This window comes from Oncorhynchus mykiss, chromosome 12, assembly GCF_013265735.2.
Source record: "Oncorhynchus mykiss isolate Arlee chromosome 12, USDA_OmykA_1.1, whole genome shotgun sequence".
NCBI classification, from domain to species: Eukaryota; Metazoa; Chordata; class Actinopteri; order Salmoniformes; family Salmonidae; genus Oncorhynchus; species Oncorhynchus mykiss.
The window spans coordinates 34,229,605-34,254,562 of record NC_048576.1 but is presented as its reverse complement, the minus strand read 5'-3'; the positions used below and the strand labels follow the sequence as shown (position 1 = coordinate 34,254,562).

General features: G+C 44.5%; 1 protein-coding gene across 6 annotated transcripts in view; it reads right to left on the bottom strand.

The window, feature by feature from the left end:
- The window catches only part of abr (ABR activator of RhoGEF and GTPase), a 225,502-nt gene that overhangs the window by 105,447 nt on the left and 95,097 nt on the right, over positions 1-24,958 (bottom strand). For 4 of the 6 annotated variants that reach the window (XM_036937431.1, XM_036937432.1, XM_036937433.1 and 1 more), the window contains exons 3-6: positions 16,133-16,231; positions 12,474-12,659; positions 7,369-7,476; positions 4,301-4,361 (exon numbers count right to left, since the gene is read on the bottom strand). In XM_036937431.1, the coding sequence (XP_036793326.1) occupies positions 4,301-4,361; positions 7,369-7,476; positions 12,474-12,659; positions 16,133-16,231 (454 nt within the window). Of the gene's footprint in view, positions 1-4,300; positions 4,362-7,368; positions 7,477-12,473; positions 12,660-16,132; positions 16,232-22,378; positions 22,900-24,958 lie in introns of those variants that run through there. The other 2 variants (XM_036937435.1, XM_036937437.1) reach the window with 2 other exon arrangements.

The following is a 24,958-nucleotide window of genomic DNA, read 5'->3' as shown; positions in this document are numbered from 1 at the left end:
ACACAGAGAGCGAGAGCGAGAGAGAGACACCGAGAGCGAGAGCGAGACACAGAGAGCGAGAGAGAGACACAGAGAGCGAGACACAGAGAGCGAGAGAGAGACACAGAGAGCGAGAGCGAGACACAGAGAGCGAGAGCGAGACACAGAGAGCGAGACACAGAGAGCGAGAGCGAGAGACAGAGAGCGAGAGACAGAGAGCGAGAGACAGAGAGCGAGAGACAGAGAGCGAGAGCGAGACACAGAGAGCGAGACACAGAGCGAGAGCGAGAGAGAGACACAGATAGCGAGAGCAAGAGAGACACAGAGAGCGAGAGAGAGACACAGAGAGCGAGAGCGAGACACAGAGAGCGAGAGAGAGACACAGAGAGCGAGAGAGAGACACAGATAGCGAGAGAGAGACACAGAGAGAGAGCGAGAGCGAGACACAGAGAGAGAGCGAGAGCGAGACACAGAGAGAGAGCGAGACACAAAGAGAGAGCGAGACACAAAGAGAGAGCGAGAGCGAGACACAGAGAGAGAGCGAGAGAGACACACACAGCGTAGTGCCCAGACAGTGCAGAATAAACTCCATGCCAAGCAATTAATGGACAGCAGTAGGGAGGGAACACAGGGAGCATTATTAATGGAGGGAGGGAGGGAACACGGGGAGCATTCTTAATGGAGGGAGGGAGGGAACACGGGGAGCATTCTTAATGGAGGGAGGGAGAGAACACAGGGAGCATTATTAATGGAGGGAGGGAGGGAACACAGGGAGCATTATTAATGGAGGGAGGGAGGGAACACAGGGAGCATTATTAATGGAGGGAGGGAGGGAGGGAACACAGGGAGCATTATTAATGGAGGGAGGGAGGGAGGGAACACAGGGAGCATTATTAATGGAGGGAGGGAGGGAGGGAACACAGGGAGCATTATTAATGGAGGGAGGGAGGGAACACAGGGAGCATTATTAATGGAGGGAGGGAACACAGGGAGCATTATTAATGGAGGGAGGGAGGGAGGGAACACAGGGAGCATTATTAATGGAGGGAGGGAGGGAACACAGGGAGCATTCTTAATGGAGGGAGGGAACACAGGGAGCATTATTAATGGAGGGAGGGAACACAGGGAGCATTATTAATGGAGGGAGGGAGGGAACACAGGGAGCATTATTAATGGAGGGAGGGAGGGAACACAGGGAGCATTCTTAATGGAGGGAGGGAGGGAACACAGGGAGCATTATTAATGGAGGGAGGGAACACAGGGAGCATTATTAATGGAGGGAGGGAGGGAACACAGGGAGCATTATTAATGGAGGGAGGGAACACAGGGAGCATTATTAATGGAGGGAGGGAGGGAACACAGGGAGCATTATTAATGGAGGGAGGGAACACAGGGAGCATTATTAATGGAGGGAGGGAGGGAACACAGGGAGCATTATTAATGGAGGGAGGGAGGGAACACAGGGAGCATTATTAATGGAGGGAGGGAGGGAACACAGGGAGCATTATTAATGGAGGGAGGGAGGGAACACAGGGAGCATTATTAATGGAGGGAGGGAGGGAGGGAACACAGGGAGCATTATTAATGGAGGGAGGGAGGGAACACAGGGAGCATTATTAATGGAGGGAGGGAGGGAACACAGGGAGCATTATTAATGGAGGGAGGGAGGGAACACAGGGAGCATTATTAATGGAGGGAGGGAGGGAACACAGGGAGCATTATTAATGGAGGGAGGGAGGGAACACAGGGAGCATTATTAATGGAGGGAGGGAACACAGGGAGCATTATTAATGGAGGGAGGGAGGGAACACAGGGAGCATTATTAATGGAGGGAGGGAGGGAACACAGGGAGCATTATTAATGGAGGGAGGGAGGGAACACAGGGAGCATTATTAATGGAGGGAGGGAGGGAACACGGGGAGCATTATTAATGGAGGGAGGGAGTGAACACAGGGAGCATTATTAATGGAGGGAGGGAGGGAACACGGGGAGCATTATTAATGGAGGGAGGGAGGGAACACAGGGAGCATTATTAATGGAGGGAGGGAGGGAGGGAACACAGGGAGAATTATTAAACGTGTTTATACTCCTTTATTTATACAACTATTAAAACGTGGCCTTTATCATCTGTGGGATGGAACGGTGTGAAGTTTAACTCAACCGGGAATAACTGATCATCAGCACTAACAGAGTGTCGACTTCACAGACAACCATTTCCACTTCATAACGTTCAACCGAAAGCCTACCTCTACTTGAACTGTTACTGTCTGGCTGTACCACACGTACTACAAATATTCCTGCATATCTTTCTGTCTTTTTACTGTCCTTCTCTCTCTTGGTCTTTCTCCACTTTGCTCTGCTGCCAGGCTTAACCCAATACGGACAGAGCAGTTTAACATCCCTCAAACGCTCACACACTCAAAACATGAGCGCACACCACACATACACACACTGATTGGAGTGGCGTGGTGATGGTACTCAGTTGATAAGTATGGTGTGTATGAGGAGGGGGAAGTCTGGGACAGTCAGTCCTGACAACGTGCTCTGCTTATAAAGAGACCCATCCATCATCTACTGGAGCAATCATACACACCTCCACAGCCTCTTCCCACTGGACACACACCGGTTGAATCAACCTGGTTTCCATGTCAATTAAATTCCATTGAAATGATGTCTGTGTCCAGTGGGTTCCACCTCCTTTTTCCACCACTATCCTCCTCCATCTTCTTCCACACTCTGTTCCCCCTCTCTTTCCTCTTACACTCAGTCTTCCCCACCTCTATCGTTCATCCCTTTTCTTTTCCCTCTGACGTTCTCAAACTTTTCACCTTAAAAGGCGAGTGCTGTCTGTCTGCTGATATGACAGACTGACAGGAGACCCAGCCGGGGAGGATAATCCCACCGCAACTTCCAACACTAACCCCCCCCCCCCCCCCCCCCACACACACACACACACACACACACACACACACACACACAACGTTGGGGACAAATATACGTAAAAACAGGTAGACTTCTGAACAGGCACACACAACCAAAAACACACACTAACCACCTACCATGCAAAAAAGAAAGGTGTGAGCACAACCACAGACATGTAAAAATCATCACACAGATATGTACACACACACACACACACACACGTCTACTGCCAGAAGCGGGAAAGCACAAAGACTGTCTCCCTCTCCCGCTGAGCAAAAATGAGAGGATAGAGAGAACCTGGCAAGAAACGAGAGTAGCGACTGTCTTTACCCAGAATACAAAACAGCTCATTAACTAATAACACCCGGCTACATTTAAGACACTGTCACACACCAGGAACTTTAGCATGCAACATCCACACTAACCCATTCACAGTACCAGCCAAGAAAGAACCTTACATATATAGTCATTTAGACATACAGGCAGGTGCAATTGTTAATGCTACACAACACTATAGAATCAGAAAACACCCCACACGTACAAAATACTCAGTACAGGATTAAAGACAGATTACAAAGGCTTTTCTATACACACAAGTTACTTCAAATGTACTGTCACACACACACACATTACCGTATGTGCAGTTACAACACAGTCTGAGTACCAGTAGAATCTCCATCTCACACTTCCTTCTCTGTTCTCTCTGCCTCCCCTCTCTGTCCATCTCCAACACCCATAGTCAGAGAAAGAAAGAGAGAGAGAGAGAGAGAGAGAGAGAGAGAGAGAGAGAGAGAGAGAGAGAGAGAGAGAGAGAAGAGAGAGAGGAGTGGGAAAGGCAAAGAGAGAGAGGAGAGAGAGAGGAGTGGGAAAGGCAGAGGGAGAGAGAGAGCAAGAGAGAGAGCGAGAGAGAGAGCGAGAGAGCGAGAGAGAGAGAGAGAGAGCGAGAGAGCAAGAGAGAGCGAGAGAGAGAGAGAGAGCAAGAGAGCGAGCAAGCGAGCGAGCGAGAGAGAGCGAGAGAGAGAGAGAGAGAGAGAGAGAGAGAGAGAGAGAGAGAGAAGAGAAGAGAGAGAGGAGTGGGAAAGGCAAAGAGAGAGAGGAGAGAGAGAGAGAGAGGAGTGGGAAAGGCAGAGAGAGAGAGAGAGCGAGAGAGAGAGAGAGAGCGAGCGAGAGAGAGAGAGCGAGAGAGAGAGAGAGAGCGAGAGAGAGCGAGAGAGAGAGCGAGAGAGAGAGCGAGAGAGCGAGAGAGAGAGCGAGAGAGAGAGAAGCGAGCATGCACAGGAGGGAGCCTGGCCTCCCTAAGCCTGCCGCTGCATACACAAGCAGAAGAGACAAGGCTACAGAGTCTGAAAGAGCCATAGCAGCCTTCTGACACACATCTAGATTAGAACTCATCTCTTACCTTCCATAGTGACATTTGTGTTACAGTCCTTCGAGTCCTTAGGACCCTTTACTTTCAGGTTCTGGAAGAAAATGAATGAATTGTGATTGCTGGTGTATTACAGGTTTAGTGGTATAATATTTTAGTGGTATAGGAATTTAGCGGTATAGAACACAGGAGGCTGTTGAGGGGAGAATGGCTCATAATAATGGCCGGAACGGAACAAGGAATTGCATCAAACACCTGTAAACCATGGAAAGGGAAAGAGGGATAACTAGTCAGTTGTACAACTGAATGCTTCAACTGATATGTGTCTTCCGCATTTAACCCAACCCCTCTGTGTTTGATACCGTTTCACTCATTCTGCCCCAGTCATTACCACAGACCCGTTCTCCCCAATAAAGGTGCCACCAACCTCCTGTGGTATAGAAGCAGGACCCACCCAGAAACACACACCCAGAGACACACACACCAAGACACACACACACACACCGAGATACACACACACACACACCGAGACACACACACACACCGAGACACACACACACCCACCCACCCACACACACCCACCGAGACACACACACACCCACCCACCCACACACCCACCCACACACCCACCCACACACACACCCACCGAGACACACACACACCCACCCACACACCCACAAACACACAAAAAACACACACCGAGACACACACACACACCGAGACACACACACACACACAGACACACACACACACCGAGACACACACACACACACACACCGAGACACACACACCGAGACACACACCGAGACATACACACACACCGAGACATACACACACACACCGAGACATACACACACACCGAGACATACACACACACACACCGAGACATACACACACACACACACCGAGACATACACACACCCAGCCACCCACCCAGATAACCGAGATACCCACCCAGAGACACACCCACCCACCCACCCAGAGAACCGAGATACCCACCCACCCACCCAGAGACACACCCACCCACCCACCCACCCAGAGACACACCCTACCACCGAGAATCACACCCACCCACCCAGAGACACACCCACACACCCAGAGACTAGAGGTCGACCGATTAATCGGAATGGCCGATTAATTTGGGCCGATTTCCAGTTTTCATAACAATCGGAAATCGGTATTTTTGGGTGCCGATTTCCATTTTTTTTAAACTTTATTTAACTAGGCAAGTCAGTAAAGAACACATTCTTATTTTCAATGACGGCCTAGGAACGATGGGTTAACTGCCTTGTTCAGGGGCAGAACAACAGATTTTCACCTTGTCAGCTCAGGGGATCCAATCTTGCAACCGTACAGTTAACTAGTCCAACGCTCTAACCATTGCACTCCACAAGGAGCCTGCCTGTTACGCGAATGCAGTAGAAGCCAAGGTAAATTGCTAGCTAGCATTAAACTTATCTTATAAAAAACAATCAATCATAATCACTAGTTATAACTACTAATCCAGTTTAGCAGGCAATATTAACCAGGTGAAATTGTGTCATTTCTCTTGCGTTCATTACACGCAGAGTCAGGGTATATGCAACAGTTTGGGCTGCCTGGCTCATTGCGAACTAATTTGCCAGAAGTTTACGTAATTATAACATAACATTGAAGGTTGTGCAATGTAACAAGAATATTTAGACTGATGGATGCCACCAGTTAGATAAAATACCAAAAGGTTCCGTATTTCACCGAAATAATAAACGTTTTGTTTTCGAAACGATAGTTACCGGGTTCGACCATATTAATGAGCAAAGGCTCATATTTCTGTGTATTATAATGTTATAATTAAGTCTGATTTGATAGAGCAGTCTGACTGAGCGGCAGCAGGCCCATAATCATTCATTCAAACAGCAGCGTTTTGACAGCAGCTCTTCGCAAGCACAGCGCTGTTTATGACTTCAAGCCTATCAGCCTAATGGCTGGTGTAACCAATGTGAAATGGCTACCTAGTTAGCTGGGTGTGCGCTAATACTGTTTCAAACGTCACTCGCTTTTAGATTTGGAGTATTTTGTGGAGCGATGGGTAACGCTGCTTCGAGTGTGGCTGTTGTCGATGCGTTCCTGGTTCGAGCCCAGGTAGGTGCGAGGAGAGGGATGGAAGCTAAACTGTTACACTGGCAATACTATAGTGCCTATAAGAACATCCAATAGTCAAAGGTATATGAAATACAAATGGTATAGAGAGAAATAGTCCTATAAATGCTATATTAACTACAACCTAAAACCTCTTACCTTGGAATATTGAAGTCTCATGTTAAAAGGAACCACCAACTTTCATATGTTCTCATGTTCTGAGCAAGGAACTTAAACGGTAGCTTTTTTACATGGCACATATTTTACATGGCACACATTACTTTCTTCTCCAACACTTTGTTCTTGCATTATTTAAACCAAATTGAACATGTTTCATTATTTATTTGAGGCTAAATTGATTTGATTGATGTATTATATTAAGTTAAAATAAGTGTTCATTCAGTATTGTTGTAATTGTCATTATTACAAAAAAAAATAATAATAATTAAAATCGTCCGATTATTCGGTATCGGCTTTTTTGGTCCTCCAATATTCGGTATCGGCTTTTTTGGTCCTCCAATATTCGGTATCGGCGTTGAAAAATCATAATCGGTCGACCTCTACCAGAGACACACAAACACGACACACCCAGAGACACACCCACCCACCCAGAGACACACACACCCACCCAGAGACACAGATACACACACACACACTCAGAGACACACACATACCCAGATACACACACATACCCAGATACACACACATACCCAGATACACACACATACCCAGATACACACACATACCCAGATACACACACACACACACACACCCAGAGCCTGGTTGAGGCTGAGTGGAGCTAATGAAGAGGAATGGAGCTGATGCAGCAGACTGTCAGGCTGGGAAAACACACGGCCCCAAAACTACACACACACACAAATACATACACAACACCATATATTAGTACACATTTCAGCCCTCACAACTGATGTGCATGGGGTGAGTGTGCTTTGTGTGTTTACGTGTGTGTGACCAACATCTACCTCAGAGATCTTCTGGAACTGGGTGTTGGCCTGGCTGCATTTCTCTGCTGTCTCCACCGCTGTCTTGTAGTTGTCAACAAAAGCCTTGTACACCCCCAGCTGGCTGGCCTGGAGCACAGAGGAGAGGACACAATGTTAACACCGTGGAGAGCGGGAAAAGTAGGAGGAGGAGGATGAGGAGGATGAAGAGGAGGAGAATGAAAATGACGTTGTCTGGAAGTCCACTCCTAAATGAACTTTCCTTTATTTAGGGGCAGCAGGGTAGCCTAGTGGTTAGAGCGTTGGACTAGTAACCGGAAGGTTTGCTAGTTCAAACCCCCGTGCTGACAAGGTACAAATCTGTCGTTCTGCCCCTGAACAGGCAGTTAACCCACTGTTCCTAGGCCGTCATTGAAAATAAGAATTTGTTCTTAACTGACTAGTTAAATAAAGGTAAAATAAAAATAAAAAATTTACATATTCTATGTTTAGAACTACCCATACTACACCCAAGACTGGAGAGGGGTATTGGATGACGCAATTCAACTCCCTCTAAGAGGAACCCAATCACAGGAGTGTCAAAAATACAGCCCGTGAGATAAATAAATAAAGTTAAATAAATGTATATATACAGTGCATTCAGAAAGTATTCAGACCCATTTACTTTTTCCACATTGTGTTACATTACAGCCTTATTCTAAAATGATTCAATTGTTTTTTCCCCCCCTCTCATCAATCTACATACAATTCCCCACATAATGACAAAGCAAAAACAGGTTATTATAAAAATAAAAAAATATATAAAAAATACCAAAGTGAAATAATACATTTACATAAGTATTCAGACCCTTTACTCAGTACTTTGTTGAAGCACCTTTGGCAGCGATTACAGCTTCAAGTCTTCTTAGGTATGAATCTACAAGCTTGGCACACCTGTATTTGGGGAGTTTCTCCCATTCTTCTCTGCAGATCATCTCAAGTTCTGTCAGGTTGGATGGGGAGAGTCGCTGCACAGCTATTTTGAGGTCTCTCTAGAGATGTTCGATCGGGTTCAAGTTTGGGTTGTGGCGGGGCCACTCAAGGACATTCATAAACTTGTCCCAAAGCCTCTCCTGCTTTGTCTTGGCTGTGTACTTAGGGTCGTTGTCCTGTTGGAAGGTGAACCTTCGCCCCGGTCTGAGGTCTTGAGCGCTCTGTTGCAGGTTTTCATTAAGGATCTCTCTGTTCTTTGCTAAGTTTATCATTTTTCCCTTGATCCTGACTCCCAGTCCCTGCCGCTGAAAAACATCCCCACAGCATGATGCTGCCACCGCCATGCTTCACCGTAGGGATGGTCCCAGGTTTCCTCCAGACGTGACGCTTGGCATCAGAACTAAGACTTCAATCTTGGTTCATCAGACCAGAGAACCTTGTTTCTCATGGTCTGAGAGTCCTTTAGGTAAACTCCAAGCGGGCTGTCAATGTGCCCTTTACTGAGGAGTGGCTTCCGTCTGGCCTGATTGATGGAGTGCTGCAGAGATGGTTGTCCTTCTGAAAGGTTCTCCCATCTCCACAGAGACACTCTAGAGCTCTGTCAGAGTGACCATCGGTCACCTCCCTGACCAAGGCCCTTTCTCCCCTGATTGCTCAGTTTGGCCGGGAAGAGTCTTGGTGGTTCCAAACTTCTTCCATTTAAGAATGATGGAGGCCACAGTGTTCTTGGGGACCTTCAATGGTGCAGAAATGTTTTGATACCGTTCCCCAGATCTGTGCCGCGACACAATCCTTTCTCGGAGCTTTGTCATTATGGGGTATTGTGTGTAGATTGATGAGAAAAATTTATATTTAATACATTTTAGATCAAAGCTGTAACGTTTACCAAAATGTGGAAAAAGGGAAGGGGTCTGACTACTTCCCGAATACACTGTATAAAAATGTAACTCAATATACTTTAAAATGACTAAAACCAAATTGGAAACAGTGTAGTAATGATAATGGACCTACATTCATTCAGTTTCTTGACTGTGTCCAGCTCACTAAGAATCCCCCAAATGAAAACTTCACAGTCAGAGTGCATAGCAAAATAAAAAAAAGATGGATAGAGGACTATTTTGCATCCCCAGGGGCAAAGTGAGTTTGACACCCCTGTTTGGCACCAAATTAATACCCATTCAAATGATCTCTCCTGAGAGGCGTGAAGAACATCTATTGTGAACGATGCAGACTATAAATTCCATCGAGTCCAGGACTGATTTTAAATCAACTCCAACACACTACCAGAGTTAGCAGGGCCGCGGCTCCGCTGGCTAGAAGCTATCTCTCCCTTGGACACCTTCTAATCACATCCCCACAATGCCCTTCCCTGCTTCGGGTCCCACGTTCCTGATTGGAGCACAGTCAAATCAGCCAGTTGCAACGCCCAGGCCTCTCTGTGCATTCTAATGAAGGCAATTGGACCAGGAAATGAATATGAATACATAAACAGCTCCGGTGAAGGGACAAGGGAGAGCTAGTCAAAACATTGATGGAGGGAGTGAGAAAGGTATGGGTCTGTGAAATAAATGAGAGGTTAGATTAATTAGAACTTGTTAAGCTACTGTATGTGTGCTCTGCCCTGCCTCCCCCATCCCTCCCTCCCCCGCTCTCGTCCTCTGCCCGTGTGGTGTGAAGCATTATCACTGTTGGAGAGGAGAAGTGGAGAAACCATGAGGTCTCTGAGGACACTTCAAAGCAGAGATCAATATTCTTTCCCTTCTCCTCTCTCCCCTTCTGGCTCATCTTCCATTATGCTCCCCTGTACCCATCTTTCCCTGCAGATTTGGAGAGAACCCTCTGACCCAATCAGTCGTCATGGCAAAGGCTGTCTCCTAGCAACATTTACATCCTTGGCAGAAGCACTTCGGTCTCTCACCAGAAGCACTTCCGTCTCTCACTTAGGTACTAGAAAACACCCTGAGACATAGGAGAGGGTGAGAAAAATGTATGAGAGGATAGGAGAGAGAAAGAAAGAAAAAAATAAATAGAGGGAAAGAAAGGAGTTGGAACACTGACGATTTCCATCTCTCTCACTCCCCTCCTCTCTCACTCCCCTCCTCTCTCACTCCCCTCCTCTCTCACTCCCCTCCTCTCTCACTCCCCTCCTCTCCCACTCCCCTCCTCTCCCTTTCCCCTCCTCTCCCTTTCCCCTCCTCTCCCTTTCCCCTCCTCTCCCTTTCCCCTCCTCTCCCTTTCCCCTCCTCTCCCACTCCCCTCCTCTCTCTTTCCCCTTGCTTCTTTCCTTTGATCCCCCTGCATCTCCCTCTCTGTTTCTACTGTAGTGTCTCCAGTGCCCCACACGGGGAGCAGTGGGGAGTGTGCTGTGTAATTATGACACCATCTGTACACTGTTTGGTGGCTCCCTCACAGACAGGCCTGTCTAAATGTTTAGTCGCCATGCGACACACACACACACACACACACACACACACACACACACACACACACCTCCCAGATGGAACTGGATGATTCTGCTAATGGATGTCGGCGAGACATCTGTGGTGTGTGTGTGTGCGCCTGCACATGCATAATTTGATGTCTTCCACTGAAAACATACTAAATGAATTAACCGAATATACAGTTACGTCAGTATAATGAACATTTAGAATCTTTTCTATCCAATTGAAAATGGAGGTTAAAACTTTGCTTCTACGACAAAACAATACAGTCACATAAATGCAGAACACCATACTAAGTGGAACACCGTACTAACTGCTAATCACATCAGTCTGCTCTGTCAGAGTGGTGTTGTATCACATGGAGAGCCCTAACTCCTTTAGAGACCTTCCTTATGAGACAGAACACTCCTAACCCAATCAGATTCATGGAACCGTTCCCTAAACCAATCAGGCTCCACACTCCGGGGTTTAATGAGCAGTGTAATCCAGGAAAGAGACGGTGTACATTATATACAAATTGGATTCATAACACATAATAAGAAATGTAAAAATATATGAGAGCGAGAGAGCGAGAGCCTACAGTACATGAACATTTAATTGTCAGAAATCAGCCTGTTAGAGAAACTGATGTAGGGAGAGAGATAGATGGGGGAGTAGGAGCAGAATAGAGACTAATGTCTGGGCAGACCCCAGTGTAATTGAATGTTTATCCTAGAGGGGTATAGATTGAACAGAGGGAGGTGATACCATACATGTGAAATCTATGCAGTTACAATCAGGGGTTGGAATCAAAATAATTTTCCAATAATTTCGTTAATAATTTTTTTTAAAATGTAATGTTCCGTTCCACTGTTCTGCCCAGCAAAATAAAGTTCTGAACTGGTTCAGATCGAACCCCAAAAACAACTGTTTATATTGTTCCTTTCTGTTCATTTTTAAACCTCTGAAATATATATTTTTTAAACCCGGCATTTAGCGGATTGAGCAGCTCGGACAGACAAGTGCAGGGCGCGACTTTTGCGACTGAAATTTTACGTGTGGGGAGAGAGCTAGGAGGAAGCGCTGGGCATCTTGTTGTTAATGACACCTGAATTAGGCCCGCATAATCATACCCACGGATGACCGGCTTCTATGAAGGATCAATGAATGTATTTGAAGTTGAACTTCAGAAAGTTGGCTAAATGCTGGACCAGAGTTAGCTAGCTAGCTAACAAGCTTGGGTGTGTGGAGCAGCACCAGAATATAAATAAAAATACAGCTAACCTTTTTGTAGTTAATAAATCCAATGTGAAATGTGATAATTATAGTATCCTTTACTAGCATTGTTAAGGATACTATAGTCTATTTTTCTCTAATAAAAATTCTCTCCCCCTAATGTCTGAACAACACTTGTATCGTTGGAAGACTAGTAGATTATGCTTTGGAAGGGGGGGGGGGGGCACTGGCAGGCAGGCAGACACTGGAATACAATTCATTTGAACTAGATTTCCAAGTTGTCCTCCAACTTCCTGTTCTTCCATCTTTCTGGAGTCTCAAGAGTTGTGCAGGTTTGTATTCCAACCCAGTCCTACTAACACACCTAATTCAACTCTAATTCAACACCTAATTCAACACCTAATTCAAATCATCAATCTTGATGATAAATTGATAGATTGACCAGCTGAATGATTGACTGACAGGTTGGTTGATTGATTGATTGATTGCCACCCTTACCAGTTTCTGGAAGAGGTGTCCAACGGCGACCTTCTCATCCCACTGCTGGATGTGTGGGAAGAGGGCGTCGTAGAACTCCTTGTGGATCTCAAAGATGTCCTGGATCTTATAGAAGATGGTCTCTACCTGCTGTATGGTCAGCACCGGCTGGGACGTGGTGGCTGTCGCCTTCAGGGGGCGCATGGGCTGCACACACACACACATTCAGAAAATAGTTAGTGTGTGTTGTGTGTGTATACCTGCACTGACGCTTTCAACACATAAATCATCATGATCCTGGGCGGTGCTCAGCAGTGCTTTATTATTAGGGGTGGGCGCTGCAGCATGACCAAAGACTGGAGAACAGAGTAGAATAGAGCTGAGCTGTTCCTTTTAGTACTGATGGAAACACAGCTCTGAACAGACCACAATTACAAATCGAACCAAACATCCCAAAATGTTGTTTAGAAATGTTTGCACAGGCACCAAGCCTGAGCACCACAGTGACATCACTGCCTCTTTTTTGGGATTTCACTCCGGATGGTTAAACTCTTATCTGTACTTGATAAGCCAGGGACTGGCGGATGATCCCAGGCTTATCAAGTACAGATAAGAGTTTCAACCCTGAGGGAAATCCAAAAGAGAGGATATCACAAATATTTTCCCTCCAATCAAAACAGAATCACACCACCACGTCATTCATGTGTTGCTAAGGTCCTCCATCTCCACATCCCGGTTGAAAATCAGTGTCATAACAATAGTGTTACTATGAGAAAGCGATGCATTAGCTTACAGAATGTTAGCTTTCATAAGCAATGCTATGGGCTAAATGCCCTTGTGTTGACCCATTGTAATAAACATCTCTGTTTATAATGCTAAGTTGTAATTATGTTCGCCACTGTGGCCTATTTATTGCCTACCTCCCTACTCTTCTACACTTTCACACATTGTACATACATTTTTCTACTTTTCTTTTCTTTTGTGTTATTGACTGCACATTTATGTGCAACTCCATGTCGTTGTTTGTGTCGCACTGCTTTGCTTTATATGGCCAGGTCACAGTTGTAAATGAGAACTTGTTCTCAACTGGCCTACCTGGTTAAATGAAATAAAGGTGAAATTAAAAAAATTACAAAAATAATGTCCAAACAATTGGAATTGGCCACTCATGGACTCCAATCAAGTTGTAGTGACATCAAGGATGACCAAAGGAAGTTGGATGCACCTGAGCTCCATTTGGAGTGTCATAGCAAAGAGGTGTGTATACTTACGTAAATTAGATTTCTGTATTTAATTTTCAAAAAAAAAATACAAAATGTATAATTCCATGTTTTCCCTGTCATTATGGGGTATTGTGTGTAGATGGATGGAAAAAATACATTGCATCCATATTTTATTCAGGCTGTAACACATTCAGTCCATCAAAAATAATTTGCCCACTTTCTGATATTCTTGATTTTTGTATATTTTTGATACTAAATGTTATCAGATCTTCAAACAAAACATAATATTAGATAAAGGGAATCTGAGTTCACAGATAACCAAAACATTGACACTTATTTAAAATGTATTTAATTAACAAAGCTATGCAACACTCAATTCAAAAAAGTTATTGCTCCTTTACACTCAATAACTGGTTGTGCCACATTTAACTGCAACCAAATGCTTCCTGTAGTTGTCGATCCGTCTCTGACGTCACCGTGGAGGACATTTGTCCAAGTCTTGTATAGAGATCTGCTTTAACTCACTGACATTTGTTAGTTTTCAAGCATGAACTGCTCATTTCAAGTCTTGCCACAACATTTCAATTGGGATTAGGTCTGGACTTTGATTAGGCCATTCCAAAACCTCAAATGTGTTGCTTAACCATTTTCATGTAGACTTGATTGTCTTGCTGCATGACCTAGCTGCACTTCAGCTTCAGCTCACAGACGGACGGCCTGACATTCAGCTGTAGAATTCTCTGATACAGAGCAGTATTCATGAGTCCTTCTAGTAAGACAAGTCGTCCAGGCCCTGAGGCAGCAAAGCATCCCGAAACTAACACGACCACCACCATGCTTGACTGTTGGTATGAGGTTCTTCCTGTGGAATGCACTCCACAGCGACGTGAGAGACTGATCAACAAACTACAGGAAGCATTTGGTCGGAGTCATTACATCAAAAGTTATTGAGCGTAAGTGGGCAATTACTTTTTCACACAGGGGCATTGGGTGTTACATACTTATTTCATGAACAAAGTTATGCAATTATTTGTTCACTCAGGTTCCCTTTATCTACTATTAGGTTTTGGTTGAAGATCTGAAATATGCAAAAGTAGAGAAAATTAGAAAGGGGGAAAATACTTTTTCACAGCACTGTAATGTGGAATAAATTCAATGGGTATGAATACTTTCTGTAGGAAGTGTATGCTGTATACAGATACTGTTTACCTACCACGGCAAGACGTCATTGTTTTCAATGTGTTGGGCTGTGTGTGTGTGTGTGTGTCTGGGCAGAGTGGCGCTGGTCGAGCAGGTGGAGCCAAACCAGATAAACACAACCACCATTCATCACCATCACCTCTCAACCAGGAAAGCGCCCCGGTGTGTCGCCAGACCTGCCAGGCCCACTGAAATCTTGCAGGACGCACCACAACACACAGCCGTCCATTCAGTCCTCTGCCCTGCACCACTCCACATAAAACTGAGGAGGTTGTGGAACCAACTGCTGTTTATAGTTATATATATATATATATATATATATATATATATATATATATATATATATATATATATATATATATATATATATATATATATATATATATATATATATATATTATATAGTTATTTTATTATTTTATTGTCACATACACCAGGAGAGGGTGCAGCGAAATGTGTTGTTTTACAAATTAGGGTTAAGTGCCTTGCTCAAGGGCACACATTTTTCACCTTGATGGATCAGGTATTCAAACCAGCAACCTTTCGGGTTACTGGCCCAACACTATTTAATTTTAGATTTAAACTTAATTTAACTAGGCAAGTCAGTTATGAAGAAATTCTTATTTACAATGACTGCCTACCCCGGCCAAACCCTCCCCTAACCCAGACAATGCTGGGCCAATTGTGCACCGCCCTTTGGGACTCCCGATCACGGCTGGTTGTGATACAGCCCGGGATCGAACTCGGGTCTGTAGTGACACCTCTAGCACTGTGATGCAATGCCTTAGACTGCTGCGCCACTCAGGATCCCGTTCTAACCTAACCGCTAGGCTACCTGCTGCACTCGTAACGGTCGTTCCTGTTTAAGACCCTGGTTTGTAATACTGAACCCATTTTACAGTTGTGCAGAGACAGACAGGATGTGACATCAAGCTGCAGTTGCATGGGGTACACAGTCATCCTGGTTCAGGATACGCTTGGCCTTTATTCTGTTCTAAATATGACTGACCACTAACCACTAATAGCACTCACAGAGATGAGAGCACAACTTCTCGAAAACGCATAATGCTTTTAGGAACCCAGTCTCCCATGCGGCTCTACTTGGAGCCACCATGGTGCCAACACACTGGCCTGAGGGCTAATGCTGTCCAGCACAGTCCCACACAGACAGCACTACATAAAGGAAAGGGAAGAGCGGGGGTAAGTCCACCATATCGTGTCCTTGATAGTGAGCGTGTGTGTGCGCGCACGCCTCACCAGAAGCAAAGCCTCCAGCTGGTTGATGTAGATCTCCTCACTGGCTAGGAAGCCAGACAGAACCAGTTTCTTCATCTCCAGACCCTTTTCGATGTCACCCTGCAGAGAGGCCAAAAGAAAAGGACATCAGTCATACATGCTTCTATACACTACTATGATACTACAGTATGTCAAAACAGTGGTGGCAGGGCATGGTGGTGTTCAACACAGTACTGGAATAAACACATTGGCTCTGTCTGTAGGGCCACAGCCACATGCACAAACACTATGGACTGGCTCATAACTTTAAGTGAGGCCTCTCACTGGATAGGAAAAGATCAAGCAGATTCAAATCTTGATGTGAGTTTTTGTGTACATAGCTTGTATGAGTGCACATATATTTGTATTTGTACAAGAGAGGCCATTTTCCTGGTGCCCTCTACTCTCCTCCCACAATGGTCATTTTCCTGGTGCCCTCTACTCTCCTCCCACAATGGTCATTTTCCTGGTGCCCTCTACTACTCTCCCACAATGGTCATTTTCCTGGTGCCCTCTACTCTCCTCCCACAATGGTCATTTTCCTGGTGCCCTCTACTCTCCTCCCACAATGGTCATTTTCCTGGTGCCCTCTACTCTCCTCCCACAATGGTCATTTTCCTGGTGCCCTCTACTCTCCTCCCACAATGGTCATTTTCCTGGTGCCCTCTACTACTCTCCCACAATGGTCATTTTCCTGGTGCCCTCTACTCTCCTCCCACAATGGTCATTTTCCTGGTGCCCTCTACTCTCCTCCCACAATGGTCATTTTCCTGGTGCCCTCTACTCTCCTCTCACAATTAGTCATGGGCACTAGGCAGGCAGAGGGCAATCAAGTCCAAGTGGAGGTGTTTGTTTTGGCCCTGAGAGACAGCAAGGGAGGAGGTAGGAAGAGAGAGTGCGAGGGAGAGTTTGTGTGGATAAGGCTGGGCAGGTTCAGACCCTTCTTGTTAAAGCAGGACCAGGAGCTCACCCTGTCTGCTGTCCTACTAAACCACACCTACAATCACACACACCAGGGATGCGTTTCAAAACGACACACACTAGCCTTCAACAGGTGACACGCACACACAGTGTACACCCAGAGAACAATGTAAGCTACAGCCCTAGCCAGGTGCTTTCGTGTGATCAAAGGGCCCAGTTCTGACAATACAAACCCATATTACAGTTCATTCCGACTCATGTGGCTCTCAGGGTTGAATTAACTAGTTTCATTCCTCCAGTTCCTTAAAAGTAGTCAGTATGGATTTCAGTTACAATACTATTTAATGTGAAAGGAGAATAGCAGAAGACTCAACAGCCAGATCACATGAATTAATAAAATACTGGCTGTTTATTTTAATACCAAACATGTCTGGAAAAAACGAGGGTTTATTTTCCTTTTGGAAACATTACATAAATGGTACAGTTGTTGTATTGCTCAGTCTTGGGGAAGTCCCACCCAGAAGACTAATAGCCTGTAAACCAAATTTAGAGGCTTTTTGAGCACTCCCATTTATATGCTTTAATTTAAATGTATTCACACTAAAACTTAAAGTGGTAATCTGTGATTGGTCCATCCATTTTTGGAATTCTAAAGCAATGATATCCATTGATTCTTAAAGGACAGTCATATCCCACCAGAAGCCAAAATATAAGCTTGTTTTATTCCATTGTTTGTAAACAATGTAACTGTAAACAAATACTGTATAGCTTGAAAACATGGTTCAAACTATCATGTTGATATCATTGATGGTGAGACTTCCCATCCATAGTTCTGTCTACGAATATGAGAGTGGTTACATTTCTCCAGCCCCATCCCGGAGCTTTTTACCAAAACAGGGGAGGGAGTTATTTGAACTGCAAGATTGCCTTTAAGGAAAACAATAGACTGTGTTCTCATAAAACCTGTTGGATGAAACGTTTTGACAGGGCCCAGTAGTATAATGTATTATTATAGCGTACGGTCTCTCTCACCACACCCATAGAACTCAAGGGTCAACTTAATGACCAACCACACAAACTAGTCCCATGGCTCTTATAATGTATCCACACCAACCATTTTTAAAGATATTATCTGGTACTTTGTATCCTTTTTTGCCAGTAGTTCTGAAAGTAGCGACCACGAGCCAAAAAGTGGTCGCCAAAATGTGGATTAATACGTCACAAATGTGCTGATATGTGCACCACGTCATTTCTCTCTCTCTCTCGCTCTACGGTGGGAGGTTTAAGCCCAAAGCGGGAGGTTTAAAAAAGACTTACTAGCAGCCAAAGTACCGGAGCATGTCTTTAACATATAGCTGCAGTCAACAGGTGAAGGTAACAAAGGAAAAGTAACATATTGTATCAGAGCAAACAGACAGACAAATGATACATGTAAAACAGAATCTTTGATACCATCTGACAACTGTTGATGAGGCTGTCTACTGGGAATTTCTGCTGAATTGTGTGTGTGTGGGTGTGACTGTGTGTGTGTGTGCAGAATGAGTGGAAGCGGGAGGTGGATTAATTATTAACAGGAGCAAATCCTTCCCATGTAATCAGCAGGCAAAGATGAGCAGAGGCTGATAAGAGACAGGCCGGGAGACGGAGTACCAGGAGTTCACACTGTACCTCACCTTATTAACCCCAATGACCTCACGGATCCGACTAACACCAAGTCATCACAGTGACGGGACATGGGAGGTTCCACTTCCACTGTTAAGGGTAAGAGGTCTTACTAGTTAGTGGCATTAGACTGAACCACCAGAACGGAGTACAGTTGCTCTCTTACCAGGTCCTACTAGGTCTGCCTTGCTTAAGAGATTTCATCTGAATGAAACTAACCTGGATAAATTATGCTAAACAAATCCTTCATCTAGCGCTGACCGCTGATTGCTACTTTATTGAGGAAAAATGTACTTACTATAACTGTGATATGTGGTTGTCCCACCTAGTGAACGCACTAACTGTAAGTTGCTCTGGATAAGAGTGTCTGCTAAATGACAAAAATGTACACTACCGTTCAAAAGTTTGGGGTCACTTAGAAATGTCCTTGTTTTTTGAAAGAAAGGCTAATTTATTGTCCATTAAAATAACATCCAATTGATCAGAAACACAGTGTAGACATTGTCAATGTTGTAAATGACTATTGTAGCTGGAAACGGCAGATTTTTGTTTAATGGATTATCTACATAGGCGTTCAGAAGCCCATTATCAGCAACCATCACTCCTGTGTTCCAATGGCACATTGTGTTCGCTAATCCAAGTTTATAATTTTAAAAAGGCTAATTGATCATTAGAAAACCCTTTTGAAATTATGTTAGCACTACTGAAAACTGTTGTCCTGATTAAAGAAGCAATAAAACTGTCCGCCTTTAGACTAGTTGAGTATCTGGAGCATCAGCATTTGTGGGTTCGATTACAGGCTCAAAATGGCCAGAAACAAAGAACTTTCTTCTGAAACTCGTCAGTCTATTCTTGTTCTGAGAAATGAAGGCTATTCCATGCAAGAAATTGCCAAGAAACTGAAGATCTCGTTCAACGCTGTATACTACTCCCTTCACAGAACAGCACAAACTGTCCCTAACCAGAATAGAAAGTGGACAAGTTTCAGAAGAAAGTTCTTAGTTTCTGGCCATTTTGAGCCTGTACTCAAACCCACAAATGCTGATGCTCCAGATACTCAACTAGTCTAAAGAAGGCCAGTTTTATTGCTTCTTTAAATCAGGGCAACAGTTTTCAGCTGTGTTAACATAATTGCAAAAGGGTTTTCTAATGATCAATTAGCCCTTTAAAATGCTAAACTTGGATTAGGTAACACAACGTGCCATTGGAACACAGGAATGACGGTTGCTGTTAATGGGCCTCTATATAGTTATTCCATAAAACAATCTGCCGTTTCCAGCTACAATAGTCATTTACAACATTAACAATGTCTACACTGTGTTTAAGATCAATTTGATGTTATTATTAATGGACAAAAAAAAAGAAGCTTTTCTTTCAAAAACAAGGATATTTCTAAGTGACCCCAATCGTTTGAACGGAAGTGTAAATCTGTGCCTCTAGGCTCGACCAGGACAGTGCACTGAGAACGGTGCTCCTCTATTAGTTCTGACAGGAGTCAGGATGACTTAAGAGGTTGCCCAACGCACTGCTGAAGGAAACAGAGGTGGAATCGGTGTCCTTTCCAGGAAATGCTGTGGTTTTTTGATGGCCATGCTCTCGCAAATGGAAAATGAAACAGATAGAGCCAGGACTTCCTACAGTAACAGCGTGCTAATGCAGGCTTTACAGCACTTTACAACGCTGCACAACGCTTCACAGTGCTGAGGCGGTTTGACAGGTTTGCCACTATATAGGGCTTTTATTCTACAGACAGGCAGCAGTCTGACAAGCACTGTGACATGAAACACACACACAGAGATGTGGCTGAGCTACTGAAGGCCAGGCTCAGGTTCTGTGTTCTGTGACGTGGCACTGTGTTTGTTTGCACAGATGTTATTTCATTAGACCAAAGAAAACACACTTAAGTCACAGTAACTCCTCTCTCCTAAACATTGGCCTCAAAGCACTCTGCTTGTAATCATCCTGAGCATTCTGGACGACACACAAACAGATAAATATGCCTATAAAGAGCCAGTAGACTTGTGTAATTCCCAGGCCCAGTGTGAAGTAGTGGAGGTTGAGGACAGACAGGAAAAACTCTTCTCCAGAGGGCTACTGTATGTCTGGAAGACGCTCCCGAACCTGTAGGCACAATGTTGTGGAACTTTCACATATCAATATATTCTGTAGCACAACAAACACACCTTTCTGACATGTGGAATAAGGAACTACAAATTACATTTCTATCTGCAGCAGTCCACAATATTAGGGTACTAAACGTGACCTAGGAGTTTACTAAACGTGACCTAGGAGTTTACTAAACGTGACCTAGGAGTTTACTAAACGTGACCTAGGAGTTTACTAAACGTGACCTAGGAGTTTACTAAACGTGACCTAGGAGTTTACTAAACGTGACCTAGGAGTTTACTAAACGTGACCTAGGAGTTTACTAAACGTGACCTAGGAGTTTACTAAACGTGACCTAGGAGTTTACTAAACGTGACCTAGGAGTTTACTAAACGTGACCTAGGAGTTTACTAAACGTGACCTAGGAGTTTACTAAACGTGACCTAGGAGTTTACTAAACGTGACCTAGGAGTTTACTAAACGTGACCTAGGAGTTTACTAAACGTGACCTAGGAGTTTACTAAACGTGACCTAGGAGTTTACTAAACGTGACCTAGGAGTTTACTAAACGTGACTTAGGAGTTTGCTGCACCTTTTCTAATAAACCTGCCTAGTTTATGACTTAGGCATGTACTGTACAGTACTCAACAAAGCTGAGTTCAATGCTCTTTTCCCAATCACAGTGATGCACTGCTTAATGTGTTACAGCCAGGTGACTCAGCTGGTAAGAGGCTGGCTAAGAGCAGCACTGTCTTTCTTTATCAGTCCAACTCAACCTGTAGGAACACACACACACACACACGTCAGTCAGCGTGAGGGACGTCACTTACAGTTTTATACTGACACCACAGTATACACCTAGCCTGCATTGGGTGTTTCTTCCCCGTCCGATCAGTAGGCTGAGGACAAATCTGAAATGGCACCCTATCGCCTACATAGCGCACTATGCGATCAAGCCCTACCTGTAGGAACACACACGCTTCATGGTCTCACTGTCACACATGTCAGTCAGTGCGAGTGATGTCAGTGAAATATTTATTCTGACAGCATTAACTTCCTCTCTTCCTCCTTCGTTCCACCCCTCCTCTCCCCAGAGATAAATACAACGTGACAGGAGGAGAGTAAATCTGGTTCAGACTGGAGCATGTCTCCACCCATCAGGTTGAGGGGTCTGTAAGGAGCTCTCTGGCCAACACACAACCCTATCACAGTGGAGGTCTGCACACACACACACACACACACTGAGGCCACATTGTGAAAAGACACCAATAAGACTACCCACTTGGTTATTTTTAGCCAGGCACACAGTAAAGACCTAGGCTGTGTATGAGTGAGCAAGCAGTGGTGCGTTGGCAGTTTCTTCCTGCTGTCAAATCCTGTTTCAGTGGAAGGCTGAGGACAAATCTGAAATGGCACCCTATTCCCTACATATTGCACTCTACTTTTGGCCAAAGCCCTATGTTGTCAAGCCCTATCTGGTAAAAATAAGTGCATTATATAGGGGATAGGGTGCCATTGTGGACGCAGCCTGAGACTCACCCTGAACTGCCTGTGGACAGGAGTCATCAGCATGTCTCCTGGTGGGAGTGGACTCTCCAGATCCATGTCTCCACACTCAAACACATTCTCATCCTCATCCTCCAGCACTTTGTCCAGGTAGCACAACACCTTCTCTTCATCCACCTCCATGTTCCTCCTAACAAGGCCTGCTCCCTGTCTTGCTACTTCTCTCCCTTCCTTCTTCAGGCTTCTCTCGGCCTGACCTGGCACATTAGTCCTTCCTCCAGTGCAGAAAGCCGGTCTAGTCCTTCCTTCAGGGCCCACAACCCTCCTCAGCCCTCCTTGAAATACTTAATGTTCTGCTGTTTAGTCTCTCTCGCTGTCTGTCTTTATTTTCTTCCTCTTCTTGTTCCTTATCCTTCTGTTAAGAGCCAGATAGCCTTTAGCTGGAGCTCCACTTCATTCAGCTGTTGCTGGTGTTGTGCGCAGCAGACACACACATACACACTCGCTTCGTAACACAAAACGAACATGAGGAGAGAGCGAGCCCCGCCTACCTCCTTCCCTTCCCCCGTCTTCCTGGTGTGTGTCACTGTTCTGCCTCTGTCGATGAGGCCTCTCCCCACCTCCCCTCCTCTCTCCACAGCAACGGCCAGAGAGCACAACCCCCAGTCACTTCCTCACAGGGTCCCGCTCTCTCTCGCTCTCTCTTTCGCGCTCTCTCTCACTCTCTCTGAGTGAATGCTGTTCTAGGTGTATGTAATTATAGGTCAGAGTTCAGATGCCGTTTCCTGAATATATAGAGGTTTCTGCACAAGCACAGAGTAGGCCTATAGAACAATCGCTTCGTAACCAAATAAACATACCACATAAACAAGAGAGGAGTGGAATGGCTTTGTGAGTGACGCATCACCACAAGAAACATGACCACATATATAGTAGCTAAATGAAAATAAATGGACATAACAGAAATAGCTGCTTTATATTTCTTGATATAAAGAGACAGTCAGCACTTGGAATTTAAAAAAAATACTTAAAAACAAAAAATCAAACTGATCTTTCTGACTTCCAATGTGATCTAGTGATGAAGATCAGAGTGCATAACATAAAAGATGTTACTTATTATGTCCGCATGCGTGAGCACACACACACACACACACACACACACACACACACACGGAGCTCTTCAGCACTGCAGAGCGTATATTTCCAGCAGGGTGGAAACTTTGACACTTATTTTATTTGCTGTGTTGGTTTTCTCCTAATAGACCCATGGCCATGCTCCCTTGTTCAACACAACCAAACAGTGAGTCACTGACTGGACAGACAGAGCGAGAGACACTTATAACAGGCCTGTGGAAAGGACCTCCCACTGTCCAATAGCCTTCAGACTCCATGGAGAGGGACTCAGTGTCGATGAAAAGATCTAGTCAATGAGAAGTACTATGGGACACTGTTAGACATAGGGGACACTGACACACCCAGAGTAAAATCCAGCTATGGTCAAATCTCACACACTTCTACTGTTAGGGGTTGTATTAATCCTTTTACGACCTGCATTTCACAAGAGAAAAGCATTTATAGCTTTTCAGTTCTGCAAAGAAATATCTTGTTCTCTCCTCTATTGACCATACCTTATAAAATGTAATTTGTCTGTACACTTGTATCAAGTTAATTGAGGATATTACTTTTTTTTAAACAATGTGAAAAAACAGAAAATAAGTAGCAAACAGATATCTAAAAACACTCTTCACACCTCAAAACAGGGAAATGGCTTCCTGCAAGTCATGAAGAAAAATATTTGGGTTTGAGTGTTTCCCCTTTCCTCAGAGCTCTGCAGGCCAACCAACCAGAGGTCAACATGCTGATCATGTGACCTGAGGCAGAAGTATTGATGACATAAAGCAGAGCAGATTGTGGGATTTAAAAAGCAAAGATAATAACTGATGGAACTGACTGAGACACACAGGGAAATTATTGCTACTACCTCCCAAATATATATACATATATATACACATTTTGTTCAGTGTGTGTGTATATACAGTTGAAGTCGGAAGTTTACATACACTTAGGATGGACTCATTTTTCAACTATTCCTTACATTTCTTGTTAACAAACTAGTTTTGGCAAGTCAGTTAGGACATCTACTTTGTGCATGGCAAGTAATTTTTCCAACAATTGTTTACAGACAGATTATTTCACTTAAAATTCACTGTATCACAATTCCAGTGGGTCAGAAGTTCACATACACTAAGTTGACTGTGCCTTTAAACAGCTCGGAAAATTCCAGAAAATTATGTCATGGCTTTAGAAGCTTCTGGTAGGCTAATTGACATCATTTGAGTCAATTGGCTGTGTATCTGTGGATGTATTTCAAGGCCTACCTTCAAACTCAGTGCCTCTTTGCTTTGACATCATGGGAAAATCTAAAGAAATCAGCCAAGACCTCAGAATTTAAAAAATAATAATTTTAGACCTCCACAAGTCTGGTTCATCCTTGGAAGCAATTTCCAAACACCTGAAGGTACCACATTCATCTGTACAAACAATAGCACGCAAGTATAAACACCATGGGACCACGCAGCCGTAATGCCGCTCAGGAAGGAGACGCGTTCTGTC